The 24,365-nt window shown below is 39.9% G+C and overlaps 1 protein-coding gene across 1 annotated transcript in view; it reads right to left on the reverse strand.

Moving 5' to 3' along the window:
• Positions 1 to 15,165: 15,165 nt before the first annotated feature.
• SCIN (scinderin) overlaps positions 15,166 to 24,365 on the reverse strand; it is a 48,648-nt gene continuing 39,448 nt past the window's right edge. Inside the window, exons 11-16 of the mRNA XM_040070175.2 lie at positions 22,204 to 22,374; positions 21,529 to 21,706; positions 20,929 to 21,050; positions 19,174 to 19,251; positions 17,810 to 17,870; positions 15,166 to 16,872 (exon numbers count right to left, since the gene is read on the reverse strand). Coding sequence (XP_039926109.1) covers positions 16,739 to 16,872; positions 17,810 to 17,870; positions 19,174 to 19,251; positions 20,929 to 21,050; positions 21,529 to 21,706; positions 22,204 to 22,374 — 744 coding nt within the window. The 3' untranslated portion in view covers positions 15,166 to 16,738. The remainder of the gene's footprint in view (positions 16,873 to 17,809; positions 17,871 to 19,173; positions 19,252 to 20,928; positions 21,051 to 21,528; positions 21,707 to 22,203; positions 22,375 to 24,365) is intronic.

The following is a 24,365-nucleotide window of genomic DNA, read 5'->3' on the forward strand; positions in this document are numbered from 1 at the left end:
TCCCGCAACCGCTGCTGCTGCCGCAGCCGCCGCCTCTCCCGCTGCTGCCGCTCCCGCTGGCGCCACCGCCCGCGCGACTCTTCCCTGCATCTGACGGTGGGGGCGGCTACCAAGCGCGCGCCTAGCCCCGCGCGCCCCTCCCCGCGGCCTCCCATTGGCCTCGCCGCGCGCGGGGGGCGGGGACCAAGGCGCGCTCCGCCTCTCCCATTGGCCCGCGGCGCAGGCCACTCGCGGAGAGCTCGAGTCGTACCGTCCGCAGCCGAACGCTTCGGGCCGAGCGCGGCCGGAGGAAGGGGCCGCTCCCCGCCCTGCCTTGAACGGCCCCGCTGCTCCTCCTCCTCCCCGGGAGGCGGAGCCGCTGCCTCACGCGGGCCGCTCGGGGGAAGCCAGCGCGGCCGCGCCCTCCGCCTACGGCAGCCTCTCCGTCCCGCGGCGGGCGGCGGCCACCCCGCGGCGGCGCAGCGCTCCGCCCCTTCTAGGGAGAGCGCGCGCTCGTCGGGCGCGGGCGCTGTCACGCTGGGGCGCCCCCTGCCGGCCCTGGCGCTGCCTCCCCGCGCACCTGCGCCGCTGCCGGGGGCGCGCGGGAGCGGCGCCGTGCGCGCGCAGCCCCGCGCCGCCGAGGGCCCCGGGAGCGCGCTCGGCTCGGGCGGTCTCGGAGGTGCTTCTTAAATGAAAGTATCCTGGGCCCGGCTCTGCGCTCTTGTCGTACGCGCTGTATCTGCCTTTGGCCTGTCCCCCCAAACCGGAGACACAGGCCGGGAGGAGCCGGGAATATCGTAGTGGATGACACCGTTCTGATGGACGCCTGGCGCCCACGGATGGCAGCAGTGCTCGGGTCTGAGTGAACACGCAACGGTACCTGGCTAGGTTGCAAGAAAGGTTTCCCACAGCACAGAGATAAGTTAAGTGATCCTGCATTTTCATATCTCAGGCTGATTTGAGCAGTGAAGGGTTTCCCAGAACGAATTACGAGTGTCTGATAACGCATTTACTACATTTACTATTTCCAGAGCATACAGGTGTTAGAGGAGGCCTGGAGTATTTCTTCTCAGCTCTTCTTGCTGTCGTACCATGGTTCTGTTCCTTCCCACTGCTCTTGTCCCTTACTGCCTTTGCCACTGCAGTTTGCACAGCTGTGGCAATGCAGATGGCTGTGTAGATGTACCCCGGATCAGGGTAAAATAGCACACAGAAGGATCAGAGCAGAGCATACTACAAAAATCTTCATCTATAGCCCTTAGATAAAAATTTAATAAATCAATCTTTATGATAAAAGCATATGTTTAACTGTTAGCCAAAGCTATTGTGCTGCTCTAGTCTTCCAGTCCAAGTGTATGTTTTCCTGTACTCACTATCACAATCATAGAATCATAGAATCATAGAATCATAGAATCATAGAATCATAGAATGGTTTGGGCCGGAAGGGGCTATAATAATCATCTGGTTACAACCCCACTGCTGTGGGCAGCGACACATTTCATTAGACCAGGTGGCTCAGAGCTCCAACCAACCTGGTTGAACACTTCCAGGGATGGGGCACCCACAGCTTCTCTGGGCAACCACCCAATTCTTTGACCAGCTGGGCTTCAGTAAACGAGGAGTGACAATTTCAATGTTAATCTTGCCTTTAAGAATTCTTGATGTGGCTGCCAAAAAGGGTTAATTTACAAGAATATTCAGACAATCATATTTCTTTTTTTTTTTTTAACCCTTTGAAAGCATTATACTATGTATTTTAAATAACAGAGGATTTTATGAAGTAATTTAATAATAAAGGGACATATAATAGCAAAAAAAAAAAAAAATCCACCATGTGCTGTAGGCACCATGTTTCATGCTATTAAAGTGTTAAGATACCCATTGTAGTCCTACTAAAAACAGCAAAATTCTAATTTGCTTACATCTGAGATTAATATTTCACTGCTTTTTTTTTTTTTTTTTTCACTGATCTTTGTTCGTTATTTACATCCTGATCTTGCAGCTGATTCTCTTTGGAGAAAGTGGCCTGTTTGTATAGGAAGGTGATTTTACATCTATGGAAAGGAGGGGTAAGTTACTACCCCTGAGGCCAGCTGGTGAGGTTTCTGATTTGGCAGTATTTTACAGTACTTTTGCATAACATAGAGAACTGCATGGCATACAGTGTAATAGAAAAGCATCTACAGTGACAGGAAAAGTGGGCCTTAATTATTTCATGGATGGTTTTCAGTAATTCAAAATTGGAGGAAACCAGCTAGAAATACCTTGTTAAGGAATATTACTGCAGATAATAGATTTATTCATAAAGCTTGACAAGCTGAAATAAATCAAATTGACCTTTATCTCCACCTACAAAATTAACTATCCCCTATTTTTAATGGAAAAATAAGTCTATTAGATATTACAGTCTCCTAAACCTTCATGCCTGATTGTTACCAAGATCTGTTCAAACTTTAACACAGCTTCCTAATAATACATTTTGCAATTAATTCCATGAGAATGGATATTGGCTAGCTCCTACCCTCATGGAAGGTATTTTGATTTTAAACATAAAATGCATAAGGCTTGTTTTTATCTCTTGTTCTGCTGAAAATACATAATATTTTATTGAAAAGGGAGGGATAAAGAACGGATTTTTTTTCTAAGGTACAGTATATTCAACACAATAGGTGGAGAAGGAATCTCATAAATTATGCATTTCTTTGGAAGAAGAGTTTTATGACATCACGGAGGTCATGTTAAGATTAGACAGAAACTAACATCTTCAACAGCAGGAGCATGCCTTTATTGTAAATATATACATGGCAATAATCCCTACTCTCCAGAAAATGCTTGGACACTCCCTACAGTTAATTTATCACATTTACTTGTTGTAACTTGCTATGAAGTGAATTATGATCTCTCTGGGGCTGAGACTATTTTTCACTGTAAGTCTTCTTTGCACCTTGATCTTAATTAATGCCTGTAGGCACTTCTGCAAAACAGCTATTAAATAACAATCCAAGTGGATCAACTCCTCCCATACACTTCATGCTTCTTTAGAAGTCAAACGTGCAGACTGGGCAGGTGTTATGGAGTAATGGTATCTAAATTAGGGGGAGTGTAGAAGAGTTGACACATTCAACCTCTGATAATTGAAGGTAAGGGTAAAGCAAGGCTTTGATTATCCTGTAGAAGTCTTCAATGAAGGAGTTGTACAGAAAGAAGTGTACTTTTCAAGTGTGGAGTTAAATGGGGGGAGCGGGCTGTTCTTAGATGACAGCTGAAAATAACTGCAAGATACATGTAAGAGGAAACAATGGTGAAAGGCTCCAGCCATGTGCAGAATTTTTAATGCAAAATAAGGAGGTGCCTAATTTCTGTCTTGGGGTAATTTCACATACTGATCCTTTTCTCATTTCCTATCTAATCTCTACAGATCTGAGTTCTTTCTGGTTCAGCATTCATTAGCTCATGAAAACAAGTGCACCTTCAGCTCCTCTAGCTCCTCTGGGCTAAAAACCTTCTCCCCTTTCATGTTTACACAGTTTACCAGTATAAATAGTAATATATTATTTTCTACATAGGTTTCTTACATAGATGCTATAAATATTTTCCACACAGAAGAGGGTAGGAGAAGGGACAAAATCATTGTGTTTCAAGAAAAAGAATCAGTACCTGCATAACATGCAGCTTCATTATGGTAGTTTGGGGGTCTTTTTTTTTTTTTTAATAATTCCTTAATAGCCCAGGGATAATTTTGATTCAGGGCAGGTTTGAGAGGACCAGGGTTCCAATGCTGCAATTATTAACTGCCTCTGAGAAACTTAGATAGTCCTTATTAGGGATATAGACCATGAAATTTGTTGAAGTGTTGCCAAGAAAGAATTGGCATACAGTGAAAAGATAAGATTCTTGGAAATTTTAGTATTATTACCCAGCGGAGACTTAGGTTACCTTTTAATACATGTCACCTTCTTCACTTCGGGAGCTGTCTCACAGTGCCCAGATAACAAAAATGCAAAGGATTATCAAACATCTACTTGCAAGGCTGCGTGCATTCTTCACAAGAAATCATCTTTCATATGGAAATAGCAATTCATGGAAATTTAGCAGTTCAGGAGAGGTTCACTGTAGCAGGACATTAAATCAGAGCTTTCATTAGTGCTGGTCATTTTAAAGTTAAATTTCACTCAAGCAGGTATGACTGTTGTTATACAACCACGTCTAGTGATGCAGTAGATGAGAAATTCCTTCAAAAGCAAAGGTAGTGGGCTTGAATTTCCATGGCCACATAAGTCCAATATTCCTTTTGTTTTTGTTAAATATTATAATTCTGAAGAACAGGCTAATGGCATTTATTATCCAGTTCAATAGCTAATAATTAGAGTTATTTTTAATAGCACCACGTGTTGCGTGTTGCAAATTTGATTCAAATCAAATGAAAAGTGAAACGTCAGACAAATGATCCTGATCTGGCCATATACTGCCAGTGCAGAACTAAAGAACAGTAAAAGTCAAGCAAATATGGGCAAATGCTGAAGGAATCAGCTGCATCGCAGAGCTGAATTAGTTGTCAGACACAAAGGAATGAAGTCATAAGAAGAATGGAATTATTGCAAGGACTGTGCTCTGCCAGCTACAGGTAGCTGGCCTATAGCGATGGGATTCCAACTCCTCATCTACACAAGAGAGATGTGTTAGCAGCCTCAAACTACCAATTACTGCTGCTCCATGTGGAAATCGAGCAGATTTCTCAATGTGTATGAAAGAGAAAATCAGTTGCATTTCAGTACAATGACATGGCAGACCTAGGGTGGGATATGATGTATTAATGTTTGTGTAATAGCAATAATGTTTATTATTATAGTAACCAACTGTAGCTTGGTCGTACATTCAAAAATTGAAGTTACTTCTCTTCAACTGTACCCTAGATCTCAGATTAGAGCTAAAAAAGTACTGCTTTGAATTGTTGTATGGTTCTGAAAGTATTGCTTTGAGTTGTTCCACAGTACATAAAATATTACAGCAGTTTCACCATGAATTTTGAGAACCCCCTTGAATATGAGCAGTAAGAATCAAATAGCTGACATATTGCAACTTTTGCTCTTAAGACTATCTCTTAAATTGATGTGCAAAATGTTTTGCACAAAGAAGTCTTTTATCATCTTGCTATGTCTGCTGAATTCTTTTATGATAACTTACATGCTGCATGAATTACTCTGCTTTGATTATTAAAAAGTAGTTGGTGGTAGAAAGTCTAATTTATTTCCTCAAAATAAATAAGCTTAGAGCAGTAGGAGATGGAGTTGCCGTGTGTTACAATTTAAATTACCACTCTGATTACACCAGTTAATTAAACTTACTGTCATTTCATACATATCTTCACATGAAGTCTAACATCTATGTTTTGCTACTTTCATTTCCATAAATAAACATAATGCCACATAGCAGGCTAACAAACAAAAAGCCTCTTCTTTGATGCCGATAGTCAGACTTTGTTGCATCTTCAATTCTATTCAGGTGTGTTAGCTGAAAGCAAGCTGTACTAACTCATAAAAGTTCTTAGTCACACTGAGCAAGTGTTGGCTCAGGGTAACTGAAATTGCAACCTCCGCCTTCCAAGCTCCGTGAATTTCAGTTGTTTCATCCTCTGATGGGATGGCTGTGATGCTGGTGACTCCATGTCCATGGGAACAGTCTGACCACTTTGTCTACATGTGGCTGTACAAGTAATGTGCCTTCTGTGATAGAGTGAGACAGCAGCAGGGCTGTCCCCAGCAGCATCTTTGTATTACCCACTTGTATCACAAAACTCGCAGCCATGCGATTGTTCATTTAATAGCAGAGTGTAATTAAAAAGGGTTTAGCATAGATCCTCTCTTCATGTTATACAAAGTTTATGGTCATAAAATCCAAACCTGGACATAGGACTTTTTATGGGGCAGTTTTAAGGAGTTTAAAGTGGTGGGGTTGTTGTTGTTGTTGTGTTGTTTTGTTTTGTTTTTTACAGGAACCCCTGGTTTCCACACCCACTTCACTAAGAAGCTGGTGCTAAAAAATCCCCAGCAAATACGTTTATTTAATAAATGGACAAAATACCTCCCAATTTAATCCTTCATTGCATGAGGTAAGACTTCTCCACCATGAGGAAGTCCAGTGTTCAATATGTGATACTACATATGAGCAAGCCTTGGCTTGCATGTTTGCTTCAATAGCTGTATACTGATCAAAGATTTACATTCACCTCAGCCACAGGTTCCCCACCTCCTACCCCAGGTTTGTGACAGCACTTTTGCTTTTGTAGGGGTTTTTTTCCCTCAGGAACTACTGACTCGAGTTATCACACTCTTTTGCTGAAAATGCAGTGCTACTCAATGCTACTGTTTGAAAATCTTACCAGATGAGAGAATGGCTTCCAGTATTTTTTTTCCCCCAGTATTTTTTCCCCCAGAAAATCCATGGGCACTTTAGAGGTGTTTTTTTTGTGGTTGTTTGTTTGTTTGTTTGTTTGTTTTATGCCAGAGTAATTCTAAGCAGTTTAAAATTCTACCAAGCTGAGATTTCAGTATCAGCTGCCATCTTCTCACATTGCTTCCTTTGAAAAGAGTTGCAGAGTTTTTAAATATATACTTTTAATATGATGGGAGCACTTTGCAAGCAGATTATAAGTACTACAGTTACAAATGTAAGAGCAGCATGTTTTATTTTTGCCCCTGTATAGATGGATTTAATATGTGAAGGTATTTTCCCAGCTCCAGAATAATAATGGAAATGTTGGTAGTGTAAGTACTGCTGTTTGAGGTATTGCTAACACAGAGTAACAAGGAGGGAAAGAAAAAACTGCTGTTAAAGATTTTTCTTTTCTAAAGAACTTTACAAACATTGTATATCTATTTAACATGTATAAAGGTGCTGACATTTGCTGGAATTGTAATAGATAGGAAAAAACAAACAGACCTTGGACATCAGAACAAAGAAGGGTTTTCTTTAATAAATTTGTATCTCAGTTGATTTACTGTAGTGGGAAAAAAAAGTTACAAGTTCTGACTGAAGCTTCTGACTAAGTGTTTATAGGACGAAACATTCATTTACACCAGTTATTTCCTAACAATCCATCTTCTTGCAACAGTTACTTATTTAAAAGCTATGCTTTGTTCTTCAGGTGCTGCATATATCCCAAAGGAAGTGCCATGACGGGAAGAAGCACACAGCACTCAGTGCACAGTCAGAGTTACCATATGGTTAATGAAATGCTTAAATGACAAATGTAGTGCACTGAAACCTGCCATGAGAGCATTTCAAAGACAGTCACAAAAGACAAAGCACTGAAGCTCCACTAATTTGCAGGGATTGGCCTGTTCCTGTGGCTGGCTGGAGCAGGGAGCCTGTGCCTGTGTGGTGTGCACAGCTGGCTCTTGGATGTGTTCCCACCATTTTGGCAACAACTGAGAGGTAATGCCCGTCCAATATACAGGGGTCGCTGTGAGAACGAGCAGGCTGTTGATCTGTAATAACTTTGTGTAAATCAAGTTAAGTGCACACCTTGAAGAGGAAATTCAGTTGCTCATGTCTCCTAAAAAGGCACAGCAGCAACAGAAACAGATTTCACAGAGATTACACTGTATGGAAATAAAACTTTATGGGAGATATGCCTAAGCTCCCAGGAGGGCTGTGAAAAATATAAAGTCTGTTTTAGTGTATAATAATGTAGGTAGTACAGTGATAATGTCACACAGTTCCTTGAACCTGGTGCTCAGAGGCAACAGCTAAGAGAAGTCCCCACTGAGACAATGAAATAGACCACAAACAATTTGTTTGATGTTTTCCAACAACTGTTTGGTAATTTATCAGTATTTTAATAACAGGAGCTTGTGAATGCTGCTTATAACTCCTGGTCAGATACAGAACAAATAGTATGGTATATAACTAATCTCTGGCTTTCTGAAAGCATCTCTTTCTTAGGTGAGTGAAAAGAGAGACTTGCTGGCTCCCTAGATAGAGGGGAGGGGGTTATTTTTATTTTTCAAAGAAAGAATTTATTATTAACTTTAGTCAGATAACTGAGCTCAAATGTAGTTATAATATCTTTAATAAGGTAATTAATGGATTAACAGTGTTCCTGAAGAAAAAAACCAAATACATGCTTTAACAGATAAATTAACTTGGTCTTTAAAACCACAGAAGACTGGTAAAGCCTACTGAGCATCTGAGCAGTCCACTGGTCTCATTCTCTGCAGTGCTTGCTTTGCTTCCTGCCAACAGTCTTTCCCAGGCACTTCATTTTAGCTCTATAGTTGTGAGACATTTGTGAGATTTCAAAAACTGAGCCACTGGCTGGATCTTTAACCTCTCTTTTTAGTCAACAGGCATCTGAAGTGCACAGTGAAATACTTAATATGGCACAGCAAAATAAAACAAAAATTTGCACTCAGAATTATATATGACCCAATTCTTTGCTTGCAAAGAAGGTCATAGCTTTGAGTGGCTTTTCATTGGAGACTTCCCAGGCACTAGAGTTTTGAGCTAAGACTTACCTGTGTTTGCCTCTATTCCAACACAACAGCCCTCCCAAGTGTAGCACATGCAAACCCGGATATAGCAGGTCCTACAGCTTTGCCAGCTGTGTGGAAACTGTGTCCAGTCCCTGTGCATGTTTGGATTTTGACCAATACATGAAACTTTTTTTTAAAGCAAGAGGGTGTTAAAAATCAGCTTTCCAGGAGGGAATGGAAAAAGCAAATAGTCTTTTGCTTTGATTTCTGATATGAAAAGTAAACTTCAGTGAACAGAATGTGAATGAGAGCTAAGCATTCTAGATTGGACTTTTTTCAAGCCCAAACAGAGTTGTTTGGCTGCCAATGATAAGAACTACCGAGTTTCAGTGCCTGCAAAGGAGCTCTTTCCCCCCAGGGCCATGGACAGTTTCACCAGCTAGCCTGAACTATGGCATGGTTTCAGTCCCTTCCATTGAGAAATGATGGACATCTTATACTTAAGTACTGGATATTTGTTGCAGTTTCTAAAACTTAAGCCAAATTAAAAAAAAAAAAAAAAAAAAAAAAAAAAGTATTATTCTTCTCAGTTACAATACTTAAGAGTGTAAATGTGAAATCTGAGTCTATTACAGTGTGCTATAGCAAAAGGAAAAACAACCATTATCCTAGGGAGCTCCCAGGTTTGTATTTATGATTAGATGAAAAAGGGAAGAAGAAACAAACCAAAGAGAGGACGATGAAAGAATAAGGTTTCAGGGAAAACAAACACTGTGTGGGTGGGGAGGAGTAATTTCATCTCCTTGCTCAGCTGTAGTCTAGATTTTTTAAATCTTACCAGCTCACAATGTCTTCTTTTTGAGTTAATACTGAATCTCAAAATACTTCAGTGAATGCCAGATTAGGCCTACTGATTGCTAAATATTAAAAGCTAAGTCACTTGAAAATTGATTTGAAAGCTAATCACAGGGGTGCTAGGCAGAAAGCTTTCTTTCACATCCTAGATTTCAATTCTTGGAGAGAAACAACAGTAAACTCACTTTGAAGACCTTATAAAACCTGTCCCTGTGAAATCCATTTTTGCTTTCCTCTCCCAGGGAATATGATTCAAACAAACCACATCATACATTCCGATTCCATAATATTGAAAAATGAAAGCCTTTCAGAGAATTTGGCACAGCTGCTGCCACTAGAATTGTAAACTCACATAAAACCCTGCCAAAATACTAATTTTTAAATGCATACTTTTTTAAGCCTTTTGTTGACATCACAGCATTTTATCAGAATATAGGTTTCACCTTCTCTGGCTCTCATGGCCACACCACACCACTTAGCAGGCTTTAAACAAAGTAAAGAGGACAAAAAAACCAACTTGTGGAGGAACAGATTGTTTAGCTGAGATTTTAGTTGTGTTACTGAACTCCAGTGAATGGTGGCAGTACTGCAAGAGCTGTTGTTAAAGTGCTGCAAGGGTAAGCTCTGCAGTTTTCATCTCTGTGAAGGCCTTCCTCTTCACCTCTCCCACGACTGATCATAGAAGATTTGGAGTCCAGGCAGGACTTTAGGGAGCAGAAGCACCAGTGGAATACTATGAATAGAATCAATTTTTTTTCTAATTTGTTTATTTTAGTCAAGGCCTCTCTACTGCTGGAAAAGAAAAATCCCACAAATAATACCTCCTTATGTAAGGAAAAAATAAGCATGGGCATATTTTAAACAGAAATAATCTATTTAAGGAATCTTCATGCTTTGAAGATTCTGTATTTCAGATCATATACAATAAATATATGATGCCTTCAGCACATGAGTAGATGCAGCCCCAAACTGAATCTTCAGAGGAAGCATGAGAAAGCTTTAAAGAGGACAAATGGTTATATCCCTTCCTCCTGGTTTACTGATAGAAGGCCTCTGAAGCCACAGGTCATTCTGTGAAAGGCAGTTACTAAATCTGAGCGATTCTGCCTGCTGAGGGTCACTTGGAGCCCTGCCCTTCTGCTTAGGGACACCAACATCTGCAACACTCTTTCATCTCAGCACAACTGTAGATTACCAGGGGTTTTAAGTTAGCATCACTGCACTCCCTGTAAAGCATTCATCTTTGAGTCCTTGCTGAGGATTGATTGAAGGCACAGAAATCTGGCACATAAAACATATATGTGTTTCTGTTTTTCAGACCTGTGATTAAGTCAGAGTTGAGATAAAACAATATCCATTAGCAGTCACCACAGAGGCCCTAACTCCAAGCTTTCACTGGGCCAGAGTGATGAAATTAGTGTGAAGCCAATAGCAGCAGCCAGCAGCCAGTTGTTGAAGAATGGAGACATTTAAATGCAAAACCAAAGTTTCAAAATTAACAAGAAATTAGGTAATCTTCATCCCTCCATCTGTAGGCAAGTGAGCACTTTTTGTTTCTCTCAGTTCATACCCTTGACTGTGGACAGGACTCCTCATGCACAGCCTCTGGATTGAAGCCTTGTCAGTGGATGTCTGTTACCCAGTGTAATTCAGTAATAATGAAAGAAACATCCAATACATTATCAACAGTCACAGTCCTTAAATCAACCACAAAACAACAATTGCCAGAAACAAAATGAGCTGTACTTCAGAGAGGCCTCACGTCTTTAACAACAGCAGCAGAAAAGTTTCAGGACATGGGAAATCAGACAAGATGCCATCCCTTTTAAAAGCAAATCTTTTCATTCTCCAAGTTGAAGTTAGGAAGCACCTGAGGATCTTGCTATTTCTTTGTAAACACAGCAGAGCCTTTTCTTTGTTTTATACTTATAATCCCCAGAGCAGTTGCGCCCCATCTGGAGAGGAACTTTTTTGGACCTGATGCAGATATAGCCATAGTTACAGCTTTAAAGGAGTGTCAAGGCTGAACAGGTGAAGGTGAGAAATCTATTTTAGCTTATATTACGTTACAACATAAAAGCTTTACTTCTTAGTTGAGCTGGCCTCTGCCCATCCTCTGCTGCCCTGATGCCACAGCTGGTGGAACTGCACCCATTCTTCAGCAGGTCTCTGAGGCATCACACTCTTCTCATCTAACCCTGCTCTAAGCAAGTCTGTGCAGCCTGGCACCAATAACCCGGGCAGCTGTCTGGATTATGAGCAGTACATACAAAATGACAATGTTGAGAAGTGACTTGACTAGGTCAAGCATTGTACAAACACATGGTAAGAGACAGAGCAGCTTAAACAAACAGGGAGAGGATTGAGGAAATGCTCATTTAATAGGTAGAGAACAGTACTGGAATCCAGTGACTCACTTCCCATAGACAACAGGAAATACAGGTACCAGAATCCCTGTTTGCTGCTTTGAATATCAGAAGTTTTCATCACCTTTCCTCACACAATCTTAAAAAAAAAATCACTTTGAGTTTTGGGAATTCACAGATGGGATTATTTGAATGCTGAAGTGCATCTGCAAATGCTAGGAAGGGACAGAGTCTGGCAGCAGAAGGCTGCCTGGGCCTTTCTAGAAAGGGAGTAGGGGATTATTAGAGCGGGCTTCTTGCCTGTTCTTGCTGGTAGGACATTCACTGCCACTCCTTATCCAAGTAAAGGAGAGTAGCTGGTTAGTGTTGGGAAGGACAGCAGTCTTTGGTGCCATTAGAGATATCTGCAGCCCACTCAGCTGGTTAAATGGGGACTCTGATGTGCTGCAAGGCCCACTACGTGAAACCTGTGACCTTTCTGAGACACCTCTGTGAAAATCTAAGTCTCAAGGGAAACTTGTAGCCTTCCAGTCAGTGGTCTGTTTTAATCACAACTGTTTCTGTAGCTGCTTGTTCTGTAGCAAAGGTATCAGACAACACAAAGCATGGTGAACTGTTGGGCAAATGATACTAAAATCACTTGATTGCATCCAGTCTTGATGTTTTCAAGGTAAATCACCCTGAGTCACCTCTGTGATATCTGTTGAAGAGCAGCAAGGAGAGCTGTGCTCTTCTAGCACCAGTGAAGAGGCTTTTTTAAAACAATCAAATCAATTGTTGCTGCAAAAGAAAACATGTGTCTCTGGGCTTTTCAGTGGGATACTGTTAAGATTATTCCAATCTCCCCTGCTTGCCTCCATGCAGCTAATTTTTGAGGCAATGATCTGCAGTCTAACAAACAATAAAAATCAATGCTTTCACTTGATGCTTTCATTTAATGTGCACAGAGGCCCAAATTTCACTGCTGACTGATTAAATGTGGTGGTAAAATGTACAGTGTTGTGGTTCTCAGTACACTCATAACAACCCTTTGAGGAGAGAACACTCACCGGGTGCAAGTGTGGATGTGTTTAGGTAGAAGCCTGACTGTTCCACCTTCTCCTTGCTCCCCTGAAATAACTTTGTCTGCTACTACTGAAAGAAGAAATCCTTACATATTATGCTCTTTAGGGGCAAATTTTCCCCCCTGCAATGCAAATATGCTTTAATGTCAAGAGGAAAATGACAAGCAGAGGGAGAAGGGCCAAAATAAAAATCTAAATTTTATGCCATGGTGGGCCTCCCAGTTCCCATTGTTCAGCCCTTCTCCTCCTTGCACCTTGGAAGCTGTATTTGAAGAGGGTGTAGTAAATTAATTTTTAGCATAGGGCTAATAGGCTGAGAAGGTCAGAGTAACTTTAGGCCAATCAAGAGAGGATGTAATTTAATCTACTACATTTAAGACATGAGGTAGATTAAAGATCTGATTTTGTTTTCAGAAGTTCTTTGATTTTAGCAACAGATCTCCTAGCTGTAAGGAAGGAAAACTGTACTATTTATTTGTCTAAAGACAAAATTATTGTCTTTAAAAAAGAAAATGCAAGGATTTGTAGAGTCAGCACATCAAAGTGTTATCTAGCTCTGGTTTTATTAGATAATATTTTTTTTTTTGGCTTACATACTTTCATTTGTCTCAATTAAGCCATAAAGGCAGAACTTCAGTGAGATGCTGCTAAAGCAACTGTATCCTAAAGCAAAGTTTGAAAGTTTTTTCTGAAGTTTTCCCATAGAGAAGTCAACTCTGAAGACAAATTTCAGCCCATGGAAAATAATAGCCTTTTTTTTTTTTTTTTTTTTTTTTTTTTTAATTCTTTTACATTCAGTAAAAATGAAGACTACAAGAATATTACAAAGTTCATAACAAGAAGTGTTCCTGTAGCCTATAAAGATGTCTAAAGATGTCTGAGAGCATCTTCTGCTATAGTCTAGTGAGCAAAACATTTTCTGTATGATTACTGGCAAGAAATCAAACCATTCAACTGGATATAGCTGCATTTAACATAATCATTTACAGCATATCTAATTCTAAATAGCACTATGTGCTATGGTCAAAATGGATATTTAGAGCAGTGATTCCAGAAGCTGACTCCTGTCCTGTGCATAATCTGTAGTTATACTATAAGATTATGGTATTTTACGTAATATAAATGTTACGTAGTACTATGATGTCCTGTTAGTTCTAAGGATTCCTAACACCTTTCTGTTGCAATGAAATAAAGATGAAAAATGATGCTGTGTTTGCAACCAATAGAACATTAATGCTTTCTGTTTGGTAGTAGCATAATGAAACTCCTAAATTAGGGTCTAATTTTGCCATTACAGGTAGAGTGAACATACTATTACTGCAAGACATAGCTTATTCTAGACTGTACACAGATCTGCAAATTTTTTTTCTATTATGAAAACAAGGCAGATAGGTTTGATATATGTATTCACAGTTAGGTGCTTAAATATTTTCTTGAAAACAGCTTCATCTTTAACATTTCCAAGCACTCATAGTCTATCCTGTCTGTCCTTCCTCCTTCTCTTCTTCTTGAGAGAAAGAAATATGTCTTTGTGTGTACTGCACATATATGTATGAAAAATAAACTTCCTCCCTGGCAAGTAAACCCAAGAACAATGTTGCTAGCAGCTGTTGTGCTTAAAGCCCAGTGGAGAACACTGTTCCCTTATGAGCTCTCAATACTCTTCTCAACATCAGTAATCAACATGCCAGAACAATATACTACAAACTCAAAAGCCCAGGCCAGGAGACCACAAAAGCTCCTCTGTCTTATGTGAAGGAATTGAAAAGAGGCTTTCACAGCGGTGGAGAATATGCTGGCAGACTGTGCCAGTTCAGAGCCCTCAGTGTTCCGGAAGATGTTTATGTACAAAAAGGACAAATCTTGTCGAATCCTTGGTTCAGAAGTTACTATAACTGTTATTTTTTAAAAATGAGAAGAATCATATGTATGTGTTGAAGACAACAATCAGATAATTACAGGCTGCTCAGTGGCTGAGGCATTGAAAAGGTCTTTGTGCTCTTTCCAGCAGAAGGACATCTTATCTACTCTCACAAATAAAAAGCAAGATGTATCCTTTAAAAACAAACATAAACCTATTTTATAAAATAGTTATTTCTGCACTTAATTATTTTTGCAAGCAAAAGAATTATAAAACCAGAGAATTCGATTTACAACAATGGTGTTTTTTTCTTAAAGATTAACATAATAACCTAATAAGCACCCAATTCTTTGATCTTCACTTAGGTTTGTAACTGTCAAGTTGTTGAGAAGAGTTAAGTTTCCACTGGGCACAATGGCACCAAAGTAAAAACAAGTAACTTCTCACTGCACTGTCCATTTAAAAGGAAGGCACCTACTTAGGTTTTCAGGAAGTCTTGCTAATCGCCAGTGGAAGCACTGCCCTACAATATGTCAAAGAGAGGAGGATCAGCTTGGCATATAGAATACTGGTTTTTGTAACTTTATTTTAAATGAAATTACATTCAGATACAGCCCAGCTATATTAGCAGACATTTAAACAAATGTTTAAAGCTAACTCCTATAATTAATTTCTTAGCTTCACAATTCTTTTGTCATTGATATTATGAGCTCAGACGACATTCACTCTTTTGCATTACCCTGATTCAAAATCCCAAGCATGTTAAAGAAATACAAATATATCTAAAATTTCACTTTCCATCCTAACTTACAAGAATGATAAAACTGCTGAAATGCTGTCAATAAAAAAACCACATTAGTATGATTTACAGCTGTACAAATTGTTGTTTAAAACAAGCATTACTGGATAAGTGATCAAAGCAGTAGTGAAGATTTGAAGAAGCTTTCCCACTTCCCAGATTTTTTCTGGCTAAGTTACAAATAAAAGTCACTTTGAAAATGTACTTTTAAATTCACCAGAATAAAAAAAAAGCTCAAGTGTACCTGAGAGAAAAGAGAAGGCCATATTCTATGGTGCAAACTCACATTCCAAATTCCCAGAAATGCTGCTGAAAGCAGGGGTTTCCTTGCTTTTGATGTGCTTGATATTTGTCTAACACCTGCACAGAAAATTAGAAGGACATCCTGCAGCTGACAAAGGTGAACAGTTTGCATGCTGAAGAAGATCTAAGTACTGCTGAGTAAGGCAACTGAGGTGAAGTATGGCTTAAGAGCAATCTGGTTAAGGCAGAGTATGCATTTTTGAAGCTGTTACTTTTGCTTCCACTTCAAAGCACTAGTGCACTACAATGTGTTTAAGAGCTTTAGTTAAACAGACCTGGTGGAGCTGGAGCTGGTTCAGAGACAAATCTAAAGGGATTCATTACAATACACTAGACAGTCCCTCAAGAAAACCTCTGTCCATTTCACATTCTGACAGTATTCAGTCTAAAGCTCCACACACAAACATATTAACAGAGTAAACAAACATGTTAAGCACAGCTTTCTCCAAATATCCATTATTTGCCCTCCCTCCACCCCGCCGTGAGCCACAACTTCCACTGTGGATCAGACATTATCTGAAATTTTCAATGAGTGTAGCAACACGTGGGCCTAGTAATTAAATCAGGTGCAGTCTTTTCCTTGGAATGGATAGTTTTACTCCTTTGTCAGGCCAAATTCTGCACAGTATTATCTTGACCTTAATCTAAAGGAATTCCTGTGGCAGTAGTTTGGATTTTTAAGTGAAGACAGAATTTGGTCCATTTTAGCACATTAAAGTAAACTGATCCACAGCTTCTCTTTAAAGAATCAGTAGATAAAAGAAAATATATTTCTTTCTTTTAAGATTAAAGATTGGTAGCACTTTCTATATTTACAATTTAAAAAAGCCCCACTCACGCAATTTGGTTAGTTTACAATTATCATTTATCCTTTCCAGTGCTAAGAATTTCTAGGTTATTCACAGAAATACATCAAAGCTCAGGAAAATGTAACAACAGATGCATCGTATTGTTGCATAAGTTTATGCTTAAAAATACTAGAGAGTAGCTGGGCTCTGGTCATTTTTTGGCTTGAAGCTGCAGTCTCCTTGGAGAGATCAGTTCTTCCATTTGTTTGAGTCCCAAGCCAGGAACCAGCCTGTGAATGTGGGAGGTTCATGCCCTTGCTTCACAATTACAATGGGGGTTCCCTTATCTCTGCCAGAAGGATCTGTTTCAATATAGCGTTTGGCTAAAAACAGAGAGGAAATAAAACATGGAATATATTAGTTCATTCCTTTGTTATAAAATATACATTAAAAGCCACACTGAAAGAACACAGGGCTGCTATAATACAGTATTCAATTATTTCAAAGGCAATGAGATGATCAGGTAAAGGCTGATTTTTCCCAGCTGGCAGTGAAGGAATTTTCCATGAATTTAAAACATAGGGATGGCTTTTCTGAGCAGCTTGTTGCCATACAGCTGGGTTTTGGCTCTTAAACAGGAGAAGGCATTTGCTGGTGCTGTGAGGATGCACAAGTTTTGTTCCCATTTTGTCCATGAAAAAGCCAGCGAGTGTAGTTTCCCTTGACACCATGACTCAGTCCATATGGAAACACAGCCAGGTAACCCTAGCTGCTCCAGGGAAACACATGCAAGAGTTTTCAGCATGAACTCTGTCAGAATAGCTCAGCTATATTAAGTCACACCAGGGATGACACGTGATTTTTCAAGGAGGTAAGTGCCACATAAGTTGTCTTGATTTGTTCTGTTTGTTCTGTAACTGGAATTTATTCCTGCAAATTTAACTTGGGTGGCACTGTAAGGACTTGCTGGCAATCCTTTCTCTATATATATTATTGAGGGGGCAGGTCAATAGGGACCTCCTTTTAAATTCCTTCTCTTTTCAGTGCAGTTACTTTTCATAGGGCTCTCCTACATATTATTTAAAAAGCTCTGCAGCCCAGTAATGCTATCTTGATTAATTTTATCCTTCATAAACTTACAGAGTTTTAAAGCTCATTTAAAGGTGAAAATAATCATCTCCCGTATTAAATCCTGATAAGCTCAGTAACACTTTGAGACACTGTAAACATAACTAGATTTCTTCTACATCATATTTTCCTCTTTGTTAGGTAATATTGATGCTACTTCACGCAGAAATCTACCAAATTGATTTGATTTACCTGATTTAACGGATTCCTGTCGCTCAGTTTCATTAGCGTCCTTCCCAATCCAGATGAAAACCTGTTAATAGAGGAAACACGTAACTCCCCTGCTGTTGTAAGGAGTTATAAGGTTGTGTGCAGCTGGTAAAGTACAAAATAATTGATTCCTCTAGGAGAAAGAGCATACACTATGAAAAGACTGCAGAGATACAGAGCTCTCACAAACCACAACTGATGTTTCTTTCTCCCTTGTGAGAAAGTGTAGTTATGCCCTCTGAAATCTCACTGCTCTCTATGACACTGTAAGGCCAGACCTTTATTCATTCTGATGAAAGGATCTCTAATTACTTTTTTCATAGGTATCTTTTACACTTTTACAAGGAAATTGCTCTTTGGGTGCAGGTAGTAATACTGTCTCTAGTTTGAGCTCTGCGTGCACATCAACATTTGTGCCCTGTGACATGTGCTACCCTGGGCGACTGCTAGATAGCCAGCTGAAAAATCCAACAACCAGAGCCTTGATCTGCAATCCCCCAACCCCTTTTTTTTTCTCTCTCTCCAGGATTTGCTTGGAAACCAGCTACATGTAGTTCCAAGACTTCTTATCTGAGTTGTTATGTCCCAACATATGTTCCGTCCAGCTCTTCCCCATCACTCCCCACCATTCCTTTTCACATGAACCATTCCTTATTACTCCAAAAACCTCAGCCTTTTGTTCCTTCAGGGTTAGGCCGAAGAAGACAAATAGGGTGTGGGCCTTCTCTTTCCCTCCAAGATGAGAGGAAGAGTAGAGAGAATATACTGTGAGAAACAGATATGTTCTCTAAATCTGCAGTGAGTTTGCCTGTCATTCAAAAAGCTCTCCACATTTTCAGTTTTCAGTGAACTAGGCAATGATGGAGGTTATTTCTGTCACCCTCCATTAACTTTCTAGTATGAAAAAAAATATGTAAGGGTCTATCTAGTGCTGGTCCCTTTCTCTACTAGGACTTCTTTGTAGGTGGCTCCTGTTACAAGGATTTAGTGGATTCTAAACACATTTAATGCAATAATTTTTTTTTAATTAATAAATTTTTGTGATAAAGTCAATAACACTATTGAGAATCTTTCCAGAACACTGCTGGGGTTTGTACTCTTGCAGCCTCCATTGGTTTAAGTAAGTGTCTACCATGGTCTCACATTATGCTTAGAAATTCAATTGCATGTGTGAACATGAGCACATCATATAGCTCAAAAAGTATAGCTCCTTTTGGTATAATTTAAAGAAAACAAATCTGCTTCCATTCTGTCAAGATATTTGTTCCTCCCATCATACGAACTAAGTGATTAAGAATAAATTATCCTTGTTATCACAAAAAGCACTGGTCAAGTACACAGCTAACCTGCTCCCAAGCATCCAGCAACATGACATCATCTTCAGCCAAATCGTCCTGAGTGAATTCTCCTGGGACCTCTTCAATCTAGAAAGGATAATATGTTTTGAGGGCATTTTCTTGTATGTCTTGATAAATCATTAAAAACAAATTTGCAAAGACCTAACCTATTTTTATAATGTTAAGTGCAGAGGCTGATGTGCAATTCTTTTGGCTCCTAAAGGATCAAATCCTAAACTGACTTGATGAATGCATTTAGAGTGTTTCTCTGAAATGAAACAAATAATGGCATGTCCTATAAAATCAGCTCTCAGATTTGGTAAGATATACTCAGGAGAGGCAAAGATCTATATTACACTTGTTGACTGCTGTTAAGTTGGGACTGAGGTCTGCCAGAAGAAGGAGACAGGGAAATCTGAACCTTGAACCAACCAAGCTGGTGTCAGCTTATACATTCATGCAGTTTACTTTCATTAATTAGGAAAAGTAACTGCTTTGGTTTACAGTGGGTGAGCTCAGAGATGAAATACACACCCAATCAAGCTTCCCAATCACTCGACAACGGGACATTACAGTTGACTAAGCCACTGAGGATTAGTCCCCAAAGAAAAGGCAGACTGCTTGCTTCTTCCAAGGACATGCAGGAAGATTGAAAGGCAGTTTAATATTATTCTGTATGAGGAGAGATAATAATGTAGCTAATGGCTGCTACTTTTAAAGGATTGTCAAGGGTTTGGCTATGTGTGGTCATGCAGAAGTGCTAAATGGACAATAAGCAGATGGTGAAAAAGATATTCCTTTTCCCCACCCTGTGTTATAGTGGCCAGAAGGTCACAGTAGTCTCATCTGCCTCTTCTGGGACCTCTAATGGTGGTGATTCAGTTATTAGAGAAAAGCTACAGGAAAGAGGGGATTTTACAGAATTTGTAGGGAATTTAAAGTAAAAAGTAAGTCCATAGATCCCAGCAGACTACTGCAGAAAGGTTGGTTCCTATTACTGTATTTCCCAGGAGTACTTTAAAAGCTTGTTAGAGGAATACACTTTCCTAAGCTCATAAGATTTTAAAGTACTTATTAAAGGATCCTATTTGTTTTATCCCCCTCCAAATGACTAGGCTGTGCCTTAAGGAGACTGCCAGCTATGTCCCCTGCCTAAAAATGAGTGTGTCCTTGCCAACTGGTGACACAGCATTGCCCTCCCAGAATATGGTAAGTAATTAAGCCTGAATCACAGACTTAATACCCAGTGCATAGCTCTGGGTATTTCTGCCATGGAAGCAGGTCTTCCTACTTCCTTGAGCACAAGCCAATACCTTAAAGGCATAATTACACATCTTAAATCTCTACGGAAAATTTCAGACTGCTAGGGATTTTTGGCAAGCAGCATTTCTTTTCCTCGCCATCACTGTCAAACACGTAAGGGGCAAGCCACTGAACTGTTCTTTCTCAGCAAATTGATAGCAATCTGGTGATGCTCTGCAAGAATTAAATTGCTTTTGACTGGGCAAATGCCTCATCTTTTTGCATCTGCAAGCCTCTCTTTCCAGGCTGGAGCAGGCTCTGGATGCAGACTTCTGCAATATTAATGGTTCTGTGCATCCATCTCATTAGGATAGTTTAAAGCATCAAATGTCCCCTCTCTAGTTCTTGCCAAGCCTGGCTAACTAAGCCAGATCCCTAAATTCATTTAATGACCACTGATTTTCAAGGCAAAATATACTAGAAACTATATAATTAAACAGAAAGTATTCATCATATACTCACAATAAATCTGCCTGTTTTATTAGAACAACCATACAAGCGAGGGGGATGATCTTCAGCCTTTGTCAAGAGTTGTGATGAAGTCTGGTAAGTTTTTTTGCCTCCAAGTGCTTTCCAGAATTCCTCTAAAATACATAACATATAATTTATTCACCAGCTGACTAAACATTTGATGGTTTAGCTTGTTAGATGGTGTTTCAGAAATCCCCAAACAATCTCTTTGCTGTCTCAAAAATGAATCTGGATTCTTACAGTACCTTCTGCAGTTTGTCAAAATACCAATATCAGTTACATACCTAGAAAGAATCATAGAATTATAGAATGGCCTGTGTTGGAGGGGACCTTAAAGATCATCTAGTTCTAATGCCCCTGCCAAGGGCAGGGACACCTTTCAGTACACCAGGTTGCACAGAGATCCATCCAACCCCTCCTCAAACACTTCCAGGGATGAGACATCCATCACTTCTCCGGGCAACCTGCTGTAGTGCCTCACCACCCTCACAGTAAAAAATTTTTTCCAAATATCCAATCTACACATACTATCTCCATGCAGTGCTGTGTATTCTCAGCTCTCTATTAGCAGCCATGTGGCCGCATACAAACCTGGTTCCTGGCCTTCATGAATCTTAGTAGTTTGGCATTTGAGAACATTGGCAATATACTGAGCGCCTTGTTCCTCTTCTTTACTTGCTCCTTTCCCTACCCACGTGTAGCCAGAGTTGTTTGGCAATTTCAGAACAAAGACGTCATTAGAGTTTAGTGACACCGCATCAACATCAACCTAGATTAGAAAAGAAATTGTTTTATTCTTCAAATCTTCAAATAATGCAATTACTATTTTGCATGTTTATATAAAACGTGTAGACATGTTAATCTGCTATGCTTTTGGTCTTCAGTTCTTCCCTAGTTTTATATTAATACAAATTAGAGAAGGATTTAAGACAGGGAACTGACTTGCAGGGCAAAACTTAAGACTGTTTGCAGTAGGAAAGACCATCTCATAGGGTTACTGACTTCTTATCTATTCTTTGTCAACTGACTGTTCACTGTGTTTATTCTTACAGTTCCTTTTGAAGGATGTAGACTGATTCCAGCCAGCTACAGCATGTTCTCTTTGGTTTATTGGACAGGTTCGTTAAATAGAGCAGTGGACTGGATTTCAGGTTCTGTGTTCCTACCACATATGACTGTCTGCCCAACAAGATTAGTCAGAGGAGCTCATGGCAGCTCCATCATTTCCCACCGGGAATGGCTGGTTTACTTAGCAGGTGACCTTACCTCCGCAATCCTAGTAATGGCTGCCAGGTTCCTGCGGATTTGGAAGAGTCGTGTCGGTGGAGCAGGTTTCTGACCTTCCTTCCTGGATGTCCCATTCTTGTAGACTATAAGTGGTTTGTTTTTGAACAAGCTCAGTAAATGTGCAGGCTCTTTGCCTTGACTGACTCGGATCTGTACATATGTAAAGAAATGCAATAAAAGAAACAAAAGGACACAAGCGGTTATTTCTGGTCTTTGCTGAATAGCTTAGGGGATCTTAGCCAACAATGCTAAGTATGTTAGCAAAAACGAGAAGTGGCAAGCTGAAAGGATCTAAAAATATAGTTCCAGACATACAGAGTTAGAGCATTTGTGAGATTTTTTTTGTCAATCACGGTGACACAAAGACAAGATTCAAACTTCTAACACAGTATTTAGCTGATTAAAATGGCTGCTATCTACTGTAAAAAAAAAAATAAAAAATCACTGATTTTCAAAAGAACTGTCATCTCACAGTGTTTTACAGAATGACTTAATCCTCCTGAAAAACTGTCTTGGAAGCTTAGGTGCCCTGTATTTAAGCAGAAGAGAATGGCTGTTCATTTTATTCATTATTTCTATATGTGTTTTATTTGCAAGAGGATGAAAAGGAGTAGCATAAATTTCTCATTCAGAGGATAACATGGATGATGAAAATGAACTTCCATTACAGATGTAAAAGATGCTACTGCCATCCCAAAATACCACATTGCACTATGAAAAATGACTACTTTTAGGTTAATGTACGGTAAAAGTTATTTATATGCAACCATTTAATTTTCCTTTGTAACAGTACCATTGGCCAAGGTAGAGGCCTTTCATTCCCAGAAAGGGTAAAAAAGGGAATGAGACATGCTGTGTAAGCTGCAGAGCAGGAGAAGTGGAGAGCCCTCAGTGAGGCCTGGGGCAGCTGCGAGCTGGGATACCCAGAGGACACATATAACTTTACTTATTTCACAGGTAGATAGACTGCTACAGTTGTCATGTAAGGATAACCTAGGACACATATACTTGCAAGGGACAAACTGCAGCAGGATTTTACAAATGGGGAAAAAACCCTCAAACCACAAAACAAACAAACAAACAAACAAACAAACCAACCCCAAATCACTCAAACAGCACAGTGAAGCATACTCTTGCAAGCCCAACGTTTTAATAGTCATTTGTACTGTCGTGCCATCTAGTGACCACACAAAATAGCACACTTAAAGCTTTCAAATAATGCTTATAGAGACATTAGGCACAGGTAATATATTCTGTTTGCATAGAAATGCACATATGAGCATATATATACGCATATGGATATGTACACATATATTCCTGAACTCATTGCAGGCTGAAAGTACTTTTAAGTATCATGTCTACTGCAGTGAAAAGGATCTCCTTCAGCTTTAATAAAAAGACTTTTTTAAGCATCCTACTACTGCAGCAGTAATATTGTTATTACTTTAAGATTAGCATTGGGTATCAGGAAAGACTATATTGTGCTGGACATGGTCCAAATATAGAGCACATGTTAGGAATATTTCAAGCAGTAATTATCTAAATGTGTTCTAATCCTTCCTTAATAATTTCAATCAGAAATCATAACTGATTAGTGGCTAAAAGTATGGGCTGCCATCTGAATTAACTGTACCTTGGCGGGTGGGGGAAGCCTTTTGCTTTTGCTATTAAGAAATGGGAATCACACAATTATCTCCTGCTGCCTAGAAAATCTGTGCTTGTCCCTCGTCATCTTACAGTTCAAGCTTTTCTGTGAAAAGAGACCTCTCAGGTCTTCACCTACCCACCACTTCTCAGCAGTGATATAAGGAGAGCACACCCAGTCAAGCTAAGGACTAGCTTATCTACTCGCATCCTTTAGTTGCCAGTGTCCTGTGCCTTGTTTTGCACACCCCACTTCTGCACGTGAGGATGTGTGTCCTGCTTTCATGGAGCTGCAAGCACTATGGGATGGGAAAACCCCAGTCATGTTCCTCACTGAGGCAAGGAAAAGTCAGACCCCATTGCACAATTCCAGCAGGCTTTCCTCTTCTTTCATCTGGTTTTCAGTTCTCCCAGTTTTGGCCCTCCAAAAGTCAGTGTCATGTCTGCGCTAAATACTACAACTTCCTCCATAATCAAAAGGAGACAGGGGAGCTCCC

Source organism: Hirundo rustica, chromosome 1 (assembly GCF_015227805.2).
Source record: "Hirundo rustica isolate bHirRus1 chromosome 1, bHirRus1.pri.v3, whole genome shotgun sequence".
Lineage (NCBI taxonomy): Eukaryota > Metazoa > Chordata > Aves > Passeriformes > Hirundinidae > Hirundo > Hirundo rustica.